Here is a 16,886-nt window from a genome sequence, read left to right as displayed (position 1 = left end):
CCTGTGGTAGCTCAGTGGTTAACGAATCTGACTAGGAACCATGGAGTTGTGGGTTTGATCTCTGGCTTTCCTCAGTGGGTTAAGGATCCGGCATTGCCTGTGAGCTGTGGTGTAGGTTGCAGATGCTGCTCGGATCCCATGTTGCTGTTGCCCTGGTGTAAGCTGGTGGCTACAGCTCCGATTAGACCCATAGCCTGGGAACCTCCATATGCCATGGGAGAAGCCCTAGAAATGGCAAAAAGACAAAAAAAAAAAACAAAACCCAGAACAAAACAAAAAAAACTTTCACTGAAAAAGATACATGCACCCTTATGTTCATAGCAGCACTATTCACAGTAGCCAAAACATGGAAACAACGTAACTGTCCATTAACAGATGATTGGCTTAAGAAGATGTGGTACATATATACAATGGAGTATTAACAAGATAAACTAATTCCATTTGCAGCAGTTTTGTCTAATTTCATCCTCATGTTCATTTTGAAGTACTTGGAGGTATAAGCTGGGAGGGAATTCTGGGGCAGGAGACTGATCTTGATGTATCTGTTTTTTATATGAGACACCAAGATGAATAGGAAGGAAGTATGTGAAAACTTGCTGCTCAAGGTTCTTCTAGGGCATTGCGTTTTTAACCATTTAAGCATTTCATTTTTCACCCCTTCAGCATTTCTCTTTGAGCAAAGAAAGAACACACTGGATTGGTGGCCTTTGGATAGTAAATACAAAGTTTATATGATCATTCCTGATGCTTAGAAAACTATGGTGAATTTCTACATTTTTATCCATCCATCCGTCATATTTCACTTCTGCTTCACTGGGGAGATTTAATAGGGCATGTATGTCTGCTTCAGTATAGCACATGACACCTAGGCACATCTCCTCCATATAGCAGATACCTGATAAATATTTATCAGTGATGACAACACTGTATGTGGTGAGTGCTTTTTCTCTGGAAACTCAGAGTCACAGTATTTCTCCAAATTTAGGTGGGAAATATTTGGTGAGTCCTGTTTTTACACTTTCTCTGAAAAGGAAATCAGCACTGAATCTCAAAAATGGTTGTGAATAAACTGGAAAGGGGGTATTCTCTTATGTATAATTAATCAGTAGAGAGAATCTACTTTTTAGGGTATCTAATGTTGAGGAAACCTAGGCTGCCTAATATCATACTGCTATCTTTGTCTGTCTATAGAGTAGACTTGAAGACAGCCTTCTTAATGACCATTTGGAATTTTTGCCAAGTAAACCTGGTTTTATCCTCATATTCAGGCTCCACTTTGATGCAATGCAAATTCTCTTTAGTTACCTAGCATCTATTTGTGATGTTTCTATTGCAATAACACATATCAAGTAGCTCTAGTCAATTATTTTGAGGTAAGCCCTATACTCTCCTTTCTCTTTAATTTTTAATTTAATGATTCATAAGCAAGTGTGCTTGGGGCGCAAAACAGTTTTGTTTGGCTGCATGAACTGCTCTCTCAAGCAGAATTCTGTTGAAGGAAATAATAAAGACCACTGATCAGATGGAATAGATAATTTTAAAAACAGCCATGCATTCAACTTTTCCTATGAATTTAAAATACAACCCTTTGGTGCAGTGTGAAACAATGTGCTTGTTTCTTACATTTATATGGGGGTGATGGTATTTTTACAAGTGATTATATAATTTTTTCATACAAACCAAGGTCCTTCTGAAGTAACTTGATAAGCTATTAATATTTAAGCCGAGATAACAGGCATTAACTAGGACCGCCCTGAGCCAACAGGGTGTTTGATCACCCTACCCACCCCTCTCCAGTGATACCGGAAGGTGGCCAATGCTAATTGCCTTGCAGTTGGAGTTTAATTTACCAGAAACATGGAATGGATTTAAGCCACTCATAGTCCACTCTTAGATGCTCAGAACATGAATGAGACTCCACACTGAGTAGAAGACATTTTGTCACATTTTTCTGCTAATTTAGAAAGAGTCTCAACTATTGAAGCTAGTCTAATATAATTTTTTTTGGCAGTTCCCACAGCCTGCAGAAGTTCCAGAGCCAAGACAGAACCTGAGCCACAGCAGTGATCCAAGCCACAACAGTGATAACACCTACCCTTAACTGCTAGGCCACCAGCTAACTCCTCTCCTAATATTTTTAAAACCTTTCTTCTCACCTTCTTTTGTGAATTCCTACTGTGCTGGCAAAAACTCCCTGTACCAGGCAGTGTGGACCTACTTTACTTGCACTATCTCATTGACTTCTCAGAGCAATCATATAAAATAGAAACTTGTACGTGGCCTGTTTTACAGCTGAGAAAGCTAAGCCCTAGCAGAATTAAATAAATTGTATGAAATCTAATAGGACCTAGAGTTTCAACTCAACCCCAGGAAGTATTTAATATGTGATTGTTTACATGATGTGGACCTTAAAATATCATTTGTGCCATCTTTCTGCTTCATGATGGATTGATTAGGGAGGAATGATCCATAGAATTTTGGTTTTGTTTGTTTCATGATGAACTGGACCAATAAGTGGGGAGGATGAAAGAGAGTGCCAGTTGGGAACCAAGATCTACAAGGCAATAATTCTGGAAGGATATTAGTGCCTTGTAGCAGAATAGGTTGCTGAAATCTATTAGACCTCTTAGTCACTGAGGCATTTCAGAAACAAGGGAAAGCCAGAGAGCTCACTTTGTATCAACCAGCCGTCAGAGTTCTGAAGATTGGTATTGGAATAACTTCCATGCCTTGCTGACACCCATCCATCATGCAACTACTTTGCATATGTGGTTGCTTCCAGGACCTCTGCCCTCCTGTGTCCATCTGCAACCCGCCTCCCTATCAGTCTCTGCTTATGTTCACCATGCTGTACCTGTTTTTCCCTACTCACATTTCAAATCAACTGGAAATTTAAGGGGTCAATTATTTACTTCCAGTTATTGATTAAAGAACCCTGGTATCAAGGCTCAACACCCATGACTCTTCAATTCAGTGTAACATGTCCTAGTTTACCTCGTCATGAGTCACCCAGAGGCAGTCTTTATGTGCTAATTTCTTCCATCTTTGCCATCATATTTCCGGGAAAGACTGGGATGGACCTTCACAGAGAATTTATAAATATCCCTCAGTGTCTATTGACCAGTCATATATTTCCAACATGAAATGTGGCTCTTGATCTTTCAGTTGTCATCTTTTCTAAATGTAACTTCTTTTGACTAATTAATAAGCTAAGTTTAATTATGCCCGATGACTTATTAATGATAAAAGATACATATGTTAAAATGGACTTCAGACTAGTAGTTTATTAGCAATAATTATGCTTGAGCAGTTATTTATGTTTGCAAACAGGCCCTTTAATTTATTGTTATTTCTCATAGGCCTAATGAGGCTGAAAGTATCACTCAAAAAGCCCTACAAGCATTGCTTTTATTGACATTGGAAACCTTCTGCCAACAGGGTACTATTGCAGAATTGATTAGAAAGGAAGAGGTAACCCTTCAGAGTAACAAAAAGCCTATCATATGATATCCTCCCTGGGTTGCGCTCTTATCTTCATCTTACTAGAAAGTCTCTTTTATGGAAAAACTATGGGTTTTGATGTCTATTGAGTTGCCATTTTAATTCTAGCTTGGTGATTTTTCTGGAAATTGTTTGCCTCGTACAACTTGCATTTTCTTATCTGCAAAATGGGTGTAGTATTAATAACAATAGAAATAATACCAACCTCATAAAGAATTACAATAATAAAATAACATATGCAAAATGCCCAGAAGTAGATCTGACATAAAGTGATAATTCCTGAAAATTTTACATACATGTGTAATCCCAGTGGGTTCCACTGTCTGCCTCTCTGTATGACTTCCCTGAAATCATCCTCTTGTGTACTCATGGAAAGGGAAGTTTTGTTGGACAACACTCTGTGAAAGCTTCCACTTGGCCTTTTGCTCACCTCCTCTTGTCTGGCTTCAAACCATTATGTTGAGTGTTGTCAGAGACATCCATCTCTTTTGTTGCTTATTATCTCTCAGCTTTCTGGAATTGTTATCCTACACTAATATACAACTGCTATCCTCCTGAGGGCTTTAAGATACAGGTGGGTTGAGCATACTATCGGCTGCCTCATCCCAAGTGTGTCTGCTGCTTGCCCCTGAGTTTCCCGTGATACAAGCTAAATCACATCTGTCCTGCATAACCAACTCTGCTGTAGGTTTGGTCATAATTTGAGGCACTTTACATCACAGAGAGGGGGAAAATCCTTTAAAACCAAATGCTACATATTGCCATTCCAATGTTCAAGGGAAAAAAACATATACACTTCTACTTAGAAAGAGACACCCCAAAGAGATGTATCACAGACCCCGAAGGCAGTTCCTTCCATTCTCTCTTGTTTCTCCCTCTTCAAAGACATAGAAGTATTTCTTAATTTTTGTCCAGTGCCAATCAGTTTTCTCTCTGGAAAAACTTGACCTCAATTCTAAAAGTTTGTTTTGCCCATAGAATCCATTCTTTTCAACCTTCATGTGAACATCTGTAGGGCATGATAATCAATGCAACTATTTTTTTCTGAAACTTAGAGTTATTTGACCTCAAATTAAACCATTAAGCAGAATACCTCTATGTGTGAGTGTGCACGATGTGTATGGTGTGTGTGTATGGTATGTGTGAGTGTGCACTCTGTATGTTGTGTGGTGTGTGTGTGTGTGGCATATGCGTGCCCTTTGAAAGGAGAGGCATTGAGCTGTGTTCTACCTCAATATGGGGTAAAGTCAACCCTTTCATTTTTCCTATTATCTTTAATCTTTATTTCTGGTCTCCTAAGATAACACTTGGACAGAACATGTATACACACACACTCCCATATTCATGTTCATATCCTAAGAATAAATAATAATTATTAGAATAACTGCACTGTAATTGGAAATGCGGGTAGGGGAGGAGACTTTTTCCTAAAGGCACAATTATTTATCCAGATTGTCCCCACTCAAATTAAGATAGCTTTTGTATTATTATGCAGAACTGTTTTAATTTTACTTTTTGTTTTCCTTTTTAACCTTTTTCTATACTCCTTCACTGGACCTTAAATGCATTTTAAAAGGGACCAATTATACTATTCCTCTCTCAACTAGCACTCTCCTTTGAATTTATAAGCATGTCCTGGAAAGAAAGAGATAGCTTACTCAAATGGGATAACTGGAGAAAAATTAATGGAAGAACTGTTTACAAAAAGTGGATAAATATAATGTAAACTAATAGGACCTCACTAGTGACAGTTGGGAGCTTGAAAGTTGATATAGGTAGAAGCAATTAGAACAACTTAGAGAAAATAGCTGCAGGAGAGCACTGCTCCATAGGAACTGTGGCTTTTTGGACCAAGGGAACCAACTTAGAGTTGATTTAGAGGATAAAGCTTGGTGGAATATATATCCTGATATATCTCTCTGTGTCTGTTTGTCTTGCTCTCTCTGTATATGTCTCGTTCTCTCTCTCAATCTTTCTCCTCTTTCAATTTCTTTTCTTTTTTGTGTCTCAAACCACCTTTGGCCAAAGCCAACCAGAAGCCAATGGACAAAACAGCCACTGATACATACCCTCTATGGTCAGATCTCTGGGTGCAAAGCAGGTTAAAGAATTGGAAAGAAGAGGATACAGATGGAAAAGATCCCATCCCTCTCATTAACTCATAGTTCAGAATCATGAAATGTACAAGTGTGTTGGTCTACCCTTCTCATAATCTCATTAAAATGGTAGAAATGAATTTTAAAAGCCCAGATTCCTCATCAAAAACAAAAGGGGAAAGCCATCAATGGACAATAAATCTAAACTCCTTTATGAAAGATTCAGTATACAAAGACTGAAGAGCAGAGAAACTGACCACACAGCACATGAAGCCAGGACCTAGCCTAGCAGGAAGTAGGAGGCAATAGAAGCTTGTCTACCCAGGGTGACTCTTTAGAATATTTCTGGCTGATCTGATGGAGAACGGGAGTAAGAAGTGGGACAGAAAAAAATGCAGGTTATTTAAAGTCTTTAAATAACTGGGAGAGGCATGGAAATAGTGATAAAATAAAACATGGAAAGATAGTACAAAGTAAATACTCATCAATGATAGCAGAAAGTCAATAGATGATGCCTACAGTGACTAAAACAAGAAGTACGTGACAAGAATATATTATTTATAGATTTGGAGGTAACTATAGAAGAACTAAATACAGAAAGAGTTCAAAATATTCTGGGAGGAGGAGGAAAGGGAATGGACCTGGTTCATAGGTCCACTGCTTCTCAGTAGAAGTCTTTTTGCACTAGTAATTTTTTAGAAATCACGTGACTATATAATTTTAATAAAATCTACTTTTTTCCCTTTTGTGTTGCTCCACTTAGTTTACTTGCTTTCTAGAAATATTCTTCCTTATACTGTTAAAACAGTATATTGTCTGTTTCGGAACTAAAAATTAATTCAATTTTCTTCTAAACTTCCCCATCTCTCCATTTTGTTTTTGAATTTTATATAAGTATGGTTGATTTACAATGTTGTGTTAATTTCTTTTATACATCAAAGTGATTCATATATATATATATATATGTATGTATATAAGAATATATATATTATTATTCATATATAACCATAATGGAAAAGAATATTAAAAAAGACTATATATATGTATAACAGAATCACTTTGCTGTACAGCAGAAACTAACACAGCATTGCAAATCAACTGTACTTCAATAAAATAATTTTTAAGGAAGAATTTGTATCTGCATATCAAGTTCAGTATCTTACATATGGTAATTGAAATAGTTGCTAAGCACCATCATTGACTTTGGTTGTTGTTGATTCAGAGGCACATAAAGATTATGAAATAAATGCTCCCAAACATGAAAGTGAACACAGCTATCTTTTCATTGAGATGCCTGTTCCCACGTCTACTGCTCAACAAAGTCTCCATGGAGACAATTTTTTTCTCTGTCATAATTTTAGCGCCTGTTCTCTAATTTCCAATTTTACACCTGTTATCTCAGGTTATGATGAATGAGAAATCTAATAAACTATTAGCTGTAAATAAATATGTTACTGATGTATCAATTTTAGTAAGAGTGGTTGCATATTGAAAAGTATGCTGAAGAAGGAAGTGCCCCACCTGAGGGAGAGAATTGTTAATAGTCAAACTTTCAGCCCCTGAGCTGTTGTTTTGAGATCAGAGAGTGTTTCTGGAGCCTCACAGATTATGCCCTGGAACTTTTATGCCATAGGTAATATAAATTCTGATTAATTTAAAATACATTAAGACAATGGGAAATAGTCATTGCATCTAAGAACACATAGATTGAAATCACAATTATTAAGTGTAATGTATCTTTCTCACAGAAGAAAAATTAATTAATCCCTGGTTTTTGCTTATTTTTCTCATTTCCCAGGTAGTCTTTCCAGAGGCTCTTACTTCTCTATCTTCTTTCTTCAGCTGTTCCCTAACCCTGGACTTTTCTCTGCATTCACATAAAAGGGCCTGCCAATAATTTTATTTTTCCTTTACTTCAGGAAACGCCACCATAAAACAGTCTCGATACAGGATTATCATCCAAGAAGCAGCCAATGGAGGCCAAGAATGTCCAGATACCTTATTTGAAGAGCGAGAGTGTGAAGATGTGTCACTGTGCCCCACGTATCGGTAACTAGTTAACTTTTCAAATGATCATTAGACCTTAGTGTAAGTCATGACTTATTTTCTTTCAGGTAATACATGGTTCTTATATGAGATACTCATAGTGAGAAATACAAAGGGGTAGCACTGTTTATCTTCAGATACCTCACTGTTTTCCCCTCTTATCTAGAATGTGTTTTGAGAGAGTAAAGAATATGAAAGTCTAATTATCAGGGAAAAAGAAATAACAATGTTTTTATTGTAATTGAGCTGTTGGAGTTCCGCCAGCTAGGCAATCAATCAGAATCAGGATCCAAAGAGATTCAAGATGAAGTCCATACCTGGAAACACACACAGGTGCGCACACACACACACACACACATGCACACACACACACCTTACCTCATTATATCGTTCTTACCCTAAAGCCTCTAATCAAGAACTAAGAAGAGATTTCTACTTCTTTGATATTGTTTCTTTTAGTTCAAAAATTGTTTTGGTTCTCAGTTTTTGTTATATACGCATTATAAGAAATCTTCTGGAGTTCCCGTCATGGCGCAGTGGTTAATGAATCCGACTAGAAACCATGAGGTTGCAGGTTCGATCCCTGCCCTTGCTCAGTGGGTTAAGGATCCGGTGCTGCCCTGAGCTGTGGTGTAGGTCGCAGACGCGGCTCGGATCCCGCGTTGCTGTGGCTCTGGTGTAGGCCGGTGGCTACAGCTCCGATTCGACCCCTAGCCTGGGAACCTCCACATGCCATGGGAGCGGCCCGAGAAATGGCAAAAAGACAAAAAAAAAAATAAATAAATCTTCTTAGAGAAAAAGTTTAATGCATGGGTATTTTTTTGTTTGTAGAAAATTAAAATGAGCATCTTTTTACCTATATGTGCCCTTTTGGCAAGTTGGTGATTATTATTTATAAAAGCAATACCTGAGTTTTTCATGTGTAATCATGAACTTCCATTAAGTTTTTATGTGAGTGATAAGGACTCTTGTAATTTACTTTCTTTACCAACATGCAGCTAAACTTCCATTTCTTTTTAACATTGGATTGAATCACTGCTTTAAAGTACTGCTAGATTCAATTTGGTTACTATTATTATTGGGTTTTGTGAAAAAAAGCCCATGGACTTAAAAATCATGTTTTAAGTGTGTTTGTTATCAGCACACTTAAAAATACCGTTAGTAAAAATGTCTAGTGTTTCTCCTGGTTATTTGAGATACTGCATCCGAAAGCTATGGAATTCAAGAGCAAATTTATTCAAGAAAAATATTTTGGTTTTCTTTTGTTTTTTAAGAAGACCTCCCATGAGCTGAAGTTTAGAATGCCATTGAAGAAGTCCAAATCATGACCAATTTTATCACCCTTTGCTGCCATTGTTTCTGTCTGATGAACAGTCTAAGGAGGATGCGAATAAACACTGGAATGAGCCCAGGCTGCTAGTTTTCCCTTATCAACCCCAGGACCATTGTAGGAACCCTATCAATATCCATCCTTTTGTGCCGCATATAAATATTGAAACTTCTGGGACCAGTGAGGGGGTTCTCAGGGAAAGTGACCAACTGAAAAAATTAGGCAAATCAAATATTAATAGATATTTTATTATTCCCATGCTATTATAATCAGAGAAAACCCTGGAAACTTTTAGTAGGCTCATCCTTTCTATTGTCCACTCTCTTTACTCTCCTGTTGTACTTCAATTTAACCACTCATGTTTGAACTAGTTTCCTCAGCAACCTCATGCCATTTTCCCCAGAAATCAGTTCCACTGTCTGTGGATTGTATGATTGTATCATTTCTCCCAGAGCATTGCTTAACATGTGTCCAAGTTATCAGCATGACTTTCTGCCCCTTAGTTAACACATCCTTGAGTTATGAGCAATACGGTTCCAATTTAGGTTCTGCTTTCCCCTCATTGGTATGTTAGGGAGGGAAATTAATGTATACCTTGATCATTTTACACTGATTCTTCTTCTTTTACTTTGTTAAGCTGAGACATACATGCGTTTACCAAATTAAAATAGAATCAAAATATCTAGAGAAGTTTTTCTGTGAATTTGAGTATTTCTCAACCTGTTACGTTACTAAATGTTGAGGAGGGTGAAGTTTCCTTCTCTATGCTTCTTGAGTTCTTTTGGCTGGACTAATAGTAAATATAACTCCAGACAGAGTAGTAGGAGAAAAAGTAACACATTTTAACACATGTGCATGGAGGTCCCATAGAAATCAGACCTGAGAAGTAAGATAAAGTAGGCAGCTTTTATACTTTTAAGAAAGAGAAAAAATAAATGTGTGAATGAATATACATAGGACAAAGAAGCATAGATTTTGGTTGCTCAATCCTTGAAGAATCTAAATAGAGTTTGAGCTTGGGGTAGTGAGTTGAAGTAACAAGTTTTGCTTATAGCCCCAAATTCCCTATTTTTGACCTTAAAAGTCATCCTTCTACCTCCAGATGCAGGGAGAAAGAATCTTTCATAGGAGAGATTTACTTCCTGCTTTCAGGAAAACAGAAAGGACAGAAAGCATTGTTGAACCTTGGCCTCTGTTCACTAGTGCCAAATGGAATCACGGAGATAGACTTTTGGGCGAAGGAGAAAAAAAAAAAAAAACCTTTATTGTTTTGCCAGACAAAGGACACCACAGTAGGCTAATGCCTTAAAGACTGTGTTCCCCTTCGGGAGAGAGTAGGAAGAGGTTTTATAGTTTGGGAGTGAAAAATAAGGCCACAGATATGGATTACAGTAGATGCATGCTTTCATTCTTCTTCAAAGGTGGTGTTTAGTGGTCCTCTACTGCTTCTAATGGTCCTTCTTTCTGGAATGAAGAATCCTTCAATATAAGCAAAAGGGAAGACAGCATGGGCGATGTATAGATTGTATAGAACTGATGTACAGAATTGGAAATGGGTGTTGCCAAGAGTCTGTGGCTGAGTATTTAGGGTTTTAGGATTGACAGCTGGCTGGCCTGCCTTGACGTCTATAATCTCAGTCATGTCACTTAACCTCTCTGAGCCCAGGCTTATCATTCTGAAACCATGAGTCTAACAAGAGTCCTGAACATTTCTTCCTTTTCTTTAGCGCACTAAATTAGATTGAATTCTTTGGTCTCATTTTGGTCTAGAAAACCTTCTTGTGAACTTGAGGGATCTGAAGGAATCACATAGCCTAGTTGAAAAGCTGAATGAAACCCCCTTACCATTTCAGTTTCTGTGTTTTAGAAATGTACTTATGAGTCTATGGGTCTATAAAGTACATTTATAACTACTTAAAATTAATGGGCAATTTCTTCAAATGTGGCAGGTGTCTCCATCTAGCTCTTTACTGATTTCTTCCCAATTCTTCAGCTATTCCCATATGGAAGCCATTTGAATGAAGTCAATTCTATATTTCCTTCACTTGTATATTTTAATGTTGTTTGCTTGATTCTGCAAAATAGTCTGTATCTATCCCTTAAGACCACTGCTTCCTAAGTTATCTTCAGTTGTCCAAGAAACCTGAGACTCACTTAATCTAGGTGAAAGAGAGGTGGTGGTGAGAGTAATGGGTGGCTGTGTTCATTGACCTCCGTGCACTGTATTAAACTATGTTCACATAAATAAGAAGTTCTTATAAAGTGACTTTTCCTGAGCAAAAGAAGTCTGCTTCATGTTCTAGTACACATTAATTTTTCTTTTACTGAGACTTCTTTTTTTGTGGTTAAAAAACACAAAGCCTAAAATTTACCATCTCAACCATTTTTAAGTGTACAGTGCAGTAGTTTTAATTGCATGCACATAGATCTGCAACAGCTCTCTAGACTTTCTTCATCTTGCAAAACTGGTCAAGGATATTTTTACTTCATGTTTCTGTTTCATTATTTGAAGTAGTGTCTCTAATCACAGGTATTGACTCGTGTGACAAAATGTAAAACTATACTCAGGCAAGGAGCAGAACCTGTGGTTACATTGAGGGTTTGGGTTTGTTAGAATGTTCTGAAGACACAGGTTTAAGGGTCCAAGTCATAGTCTGATCTGTGGGTCATAAAAATAGAGTTTTGTTGACCTTAATAAAATATTGGGAAACCAGAAGGCTTCCTTAGAGTCTTTTTCCTCTGTGGAGTAGAAATATTTGTACTTCCCCAGAGACAGATCCATTTCTCTCCCCTGAGATGAACTATCACATAAGACAAGTCCCCATTGTCCCCACCTCCCTTTTATTCTACAACCTATTGAGACATTAGAGATACCCCAAAGTGCTAGGAAATACCTGGTAAAAAATTTGAAGCCAGAAGATCAAGTGTGGAGGTTGGCATCCAAAATTTTCAGATGTTCAAACCCTGATTCTCTAACCCTCCAGTGAGAAGTAGGGACTTTCTCTCTTTTATTTTCTTTTATTGTTTTTATTTAAACAGTCTTAGGTTCATAAAGAGCTAAACCTTCTTTATTTGTTCTATACTCTAATGCTTTTTATGGCCACTTTGCTCTATGAACTAAAGATTATGTGCAAAATGTCCACATTTAAAAAGAAAAGTAATTACTGCATTAAACATGGTTCTGGGCAGAGGTATTATTGCCAGCCCTAGGGTGTGCCAAAACCCCTTTTTAGGACATTGTCTTCAAGTCCATTCTTATTAAATAACTATCTTTACGCTTTTGGATTTCAAATTCATTAATTTCCAGTATTTTGTTTTTGTATATTTGCCATGGTGGCATTTCTAGTCTGATGTTTGTTGTCATCACAGGTGGAAGGCACAGAAATGGAGCCCCTGTATCTTGGTGCCTGAGTCGGTCAGGCAGGAAACAATGGTTACTGGTGAAGCCTGTGGAAAGGGGGTACAGACAAGAGGTAAGGGGATTTTAAAACAGTTTTTTTTTCTATTCAAATGTAATTCAAAACTTTTTGCTTTTGTCAGCCATTGCGTATTTTTATGTCTGAATAATTTGGGATATTATTGAATTGATGGTTTATTAGTCTTTGAGTTTAAGCTTGGCCTTAGTTAATACAGATAAAGGAACATCTTTTAACCATAACTATCTAGTGCACCTAAAGACTAATGCAGTGTAAGCAAATATCTTTCTGAGACACTAGCATACCCCAGTGCTGATGGTCCCAGTGTGTGTTGAATATTAGTCAAGGAATGAAGGATCTGTCAAGATTGGACCCAGGAGTATACATACTGTACATTTAAAGTGCTCATTAACTATTTACTGAATGAATTAACTAATTATAATAATCATGATTTAAACCTTATGGTTATGTACGTACTTGCTATATGTTTTATATGTAATATACATTGAAAGGAACTATTAAAATGTCCAGAAGACATTGTGAATAGGCTTCTGATCTCAGCCCTGAAGTGCCTTTTTTCATCAGTGCCTAGAAGGTATATAATATTGAAATCTCTGAAAAGCAGTCAGAAGCTCATCAACTGCTCACTTCTCCAATTTATTCATAATCCAAGTGCCAGTGATAGGACGTATGCTAAGAAGTGCTTTATTCTTAAAATCTGACCACTCGGTCACTGAAGGGATGTATGTGGAAAAATCAGACTTTGTAGGACCAACTGCATATCACTGGTCTCAGAATTAAACTAAAATGCATTTTTAGAGCTCTTTCTCTTCCTGTTGTGAACCTTATTGTATTAGGTAGGATCAGTCATCCCAGCCACCATAGTAACCCCCTTCTTTGTTGATTCAGAGGCATAAGAAGCCCAATTTGGGCAAGTGACAGTTATAACTTCCAGTTTAATGGAATCTTTGTGTGTTTTTAGAGGAATCTCTTTGAAAATAAGACCTATAGGGTAGCAGAGCATAAGATTGCAGAGGAATAGGAAGCAAAGATTTTACTAGTTGATCACTAGGGGTAATAATGTGTTGTGCTATTCTCATTCCTAATCCTTGATCACTCAACCTATGAATCTCAGCCATGGGAAAGGAAAAAAAAAAAAAAAAACACCACATTTTGGATGCTTCTGGAAAAATTTCCCCAGGCTTGCTAGGTAGTGACACTTAACTGGTATTGTAAATGAGTCTTGAAAAAACTTTTCACCATTATATCCAGCCAACTTTTTCAGAATAATGGAGAACATAGTAAGACCAGTGAATTCAGTGAGCATGGGCCTTTTACCACACCTCTCTTCCTGTTAAGTGAGTTCATTGATCAGAAACAATGTTGTGTGGAATCCCAGGATAATGGAAAGGCCCTGTGTAAGTCCATGGGTGGTAGTGTCAACTGAAAAAAAATGCATAATGTGAGAATGGTGAGTTAAGGGATTTTGGTGGCAAAATGAAGACTATAGTCTGGGAGACAGCTTTTCAGATAGCTCTGAGGAATTGCTCTGAAGAGGCAGAAGGGGAGGTAAGTATTATATAGTACTTTAGTGAAAGTGATACATGAAGTCAAGCACACATTTTGTCAGAGGCTTGCTTCTAGTCGTGAGAAGGTCGCTGCTAGTCATGAGAAGGTCACTGCTAGTCACAAGGAGCAGATGTCTCCAGTAACAATTTTAGTGCTTTTCTAGATATAAGAAGGTGAAAGAATTTGGGCTCAAAAAATCTTCTCCTGAAAACATTTAACTATCTGAAAGCCTCTTCTGCCAGTCTTTCCTAGGGAACAGAGTGTCTCATTTCTAATCTCCCTAAACTCCTTTCAGGGTATTTTGAAGGTCAGTGATTGCAATGGCTAGTGACTTCATCCTTGTAGAAGAAGATGGCAATACATCCTTGTAGAGGTATTTGGCTATAGGTAGTTTGGCAGAAACACTGCATGCAGGAAAGGAATCTGTGTATTTGAGTCAGTACCCATTCTGGTAAGAGATAAAAAATAACACTGCACCTTCTATGATGGAAGTTGTCCAATGTAATCAACCTGTCACCATGTAGCTGACTGATCACTTTGGGGAATGGTCCTGTACTGGGGACTCAGCATTGACTGCTTCTCCTGGAAGACTGGGCTTTCAGATATAGCTAGACCCAGGTTGCCCCTGGTGAATGAGAACCCATGGTGCTGAGCCTATGTATGACCTTCATTCTTACCACCACGGCCACTTTGTGCATGAGCTCATTGGGCAATGGCAGGTGTAGCTGAGGACAGAGGCTGACAGAAATATCCACAGCATGGGTCATCCTATCCACTTGTTAAAATCTGCCTCAATTGAGGTCACTCTTTGAGGAGTATTCACATGAGACACAAATATGTTCACATTTTTTCCCATTCAGAGAAGTCTATCCACATACTACTTCCCTAAATTTCCTTGTCACCAGTTTTCCAATCATGTTCCTTCTAAGTCCCTGACCACCCAGCAAAATCATTGACTACAGCCTGTGGATTATATTATATATAATTACACATCTGAATATTTATCCTTCCAAGCAAGGTGAACAACCATGTCTATTGCTTGAAGGTCTAGCTACAAGGAAGACTTCCCTTCACCTCTGTCTTTCAGGTATGTGGCAGAAGGGATTCTAATGTTACAGAAGTCCATTTGGAGATTGTGCCCACATATCAGGCAGAACCATCCCTAAACCAGGCCCAAGTCTTCTCTTCTTCTGTCAACTGATGGTGGAAAACTCCCCATGAGGACATATGTGTGGGATGGGACACAGAAGACCATTTAGCAGAAATGGGGACCATGGGCATTTTGGCCACTTCTTCACAGCCCTTAGTGCCTTCAAGGCCTACTTGGGTTTGATCACATGTATCCCATTTCCATTTTATGATGGCATGCTGTAGTGTATGCCCTATATGTGGTTTGGTGAGTCAGATAATATCCAGTAATATCCAGTTTGTGATAGGCAGCTCAGGTTGCATGGTAACTCTAGTGGCCCATGGTTAAGCATTCAGCCTCTACTAAGGCCTGATAGCCGGCCAAAATTTGTTTCTCAAACGGAAAGAATCTATTTGCAGAGAGTGACAGGGCTTTGCTCTACAATCCTAAGGACTTAAACTGCAATCAACCTATAGGAACCTGCCAAAAGCTCCAAGCATCATCCCTGTCTGTCACTAACACTTCAAGCACCATTAGATCTGCTAGGTCCTGTGGTGCAGGTGACAGAAAAGTTTGTACAGCAGCCTGAGCCTGCTCCAGAGCCTTTTTTTACTGGGTCCCATTCAAACCTAGCAGCTTTTCAGATCCCCTGGCAAATGGGTTGGAGTCACACTCCAATAAGGAATAAGTTTCCCCCAAAATCCAAAGAGTCCTGATAGATGCTCTATCCATGTCTTTGTTGTAGGAGGGGCCAAATATAATAGGGCTTATTTCTATTAGAAGGGTTATCTCAACCTGCCTCACACTATTGGACCTTTAAACATTTCACTGGAGTGGAAGGTCCCTGAATTTCCTCAATTTATTTCCCAAACTCTGACATAAACATGCCTTACCGGTGAGTCTAGTGTAGTTGTTTCTTCGTGCTCACTAGTTTCATTCAGCATAATGTTACCAATGTAATGGGCCAGTGTGATATCTTGTTGAAGGAAAAGTGACCAAGATCCTTGGAAACTAATACCTAAAATAGGGATGGAAAGTGGAATAGACCCCAGAGATAGGACAGTGAGGGTGTACTGCTGGCCTGTACAGATGAAAGACTGTTTCTAGGAATCTTTATTTTCTCCAAATACATTAGTTTATTAGCTTGAGCATATAAATTTTAGGGATCACAATTCAGGCCACCATTGTTACACCTTTGAAAATGATGTCTCTGTCAATACATTTGCAGATATAAACCTGATTTGCAAGACAGTTTGATTAGGACTATTAGGAAGCTACAAAGTGACTTTGGAAATCACAGGAAGAGACCACTTCCTGAAAACATTTTGCTTCCATATACCAGAAGATTGTTGTAATAATATAATCATGTGATTACAAGACTTGTGCTTGCTTTCTGCTTTTTCTGCTGGAAAGTTGTTATAAAATATCTAGATCAGCAATATCTTCAAGAACGAAGTATTTTAAAAATGGCACCTTGTGTACAATTTAACTCTATATGGTGACTGGAACTTTGAAGCTCTATGATGCTAGAGTATCATTATGGTTGCTTTTCATTGCAAAGCCACTTAGTGATGTTTCTCCTAAATTATGTAGAGTCTTCTCCTGTAATGGTAACTTATTTTATCTGTTTTAGAAGTATTTTATTTATTTATTTATTTTTGCTTTTTAAGGCCATTCCCACAGCATATGGAAGTTCCCAAGCTATGGGCTGAATTGGAGCTGCAGCTGCCGGTCTATGCCACAGCCAGAGCAACGAGACATCTGAACCTCGTCTGTGACCTACACCACAGCTCATGCCA

The 16,886-nt window shown here is 38.1% G+C and overlaps 1 protein-coding gene across 1 annotated transcript in view; it reads left to right on the top strand.

The window, feature by feature from the left end:
- Nucleotides 1-16,886, top strand: part of THSD7B (thrombospondin type 1 domain containing 7B) — an 832,155-nt gene that overhangs the window by 400,126 nt on the left and 415,143 nt on the right. The window contains exons 10-11 of the mRNA XM_047772023.1: nucleotides 7,517-7,646; nucleotides 12,343-12,446. Of these exons, the coding sequence (XP_047627979.1) occupies nucleotides 7,517-7,646; nucleotides 12,343-12,446 (234 nt within the window). The remainder of the gene's footprint in view (nucleotides 1-7,516; nucleotides 7,647-12,342; nucleotides 12,447-16,886) is intronic.

Source organism: Phacochoerus africanus, chromosome 3, assembly GCF_016906955.1.
Source record: "Phacochoerus africanus isolate WHEZ1 chromosome 3, ROS_Pafr_v1, whole genome shotgun sequence".
NCBI lineage: Eukaryota > Metazoa > Chordata > Mammalia > Artiodactyla > Suidae > Phacochoerus > Phacochoerus africanus.
This window is presented reverse-complemented; position numbering and strand designations above follow the sequence as displayed.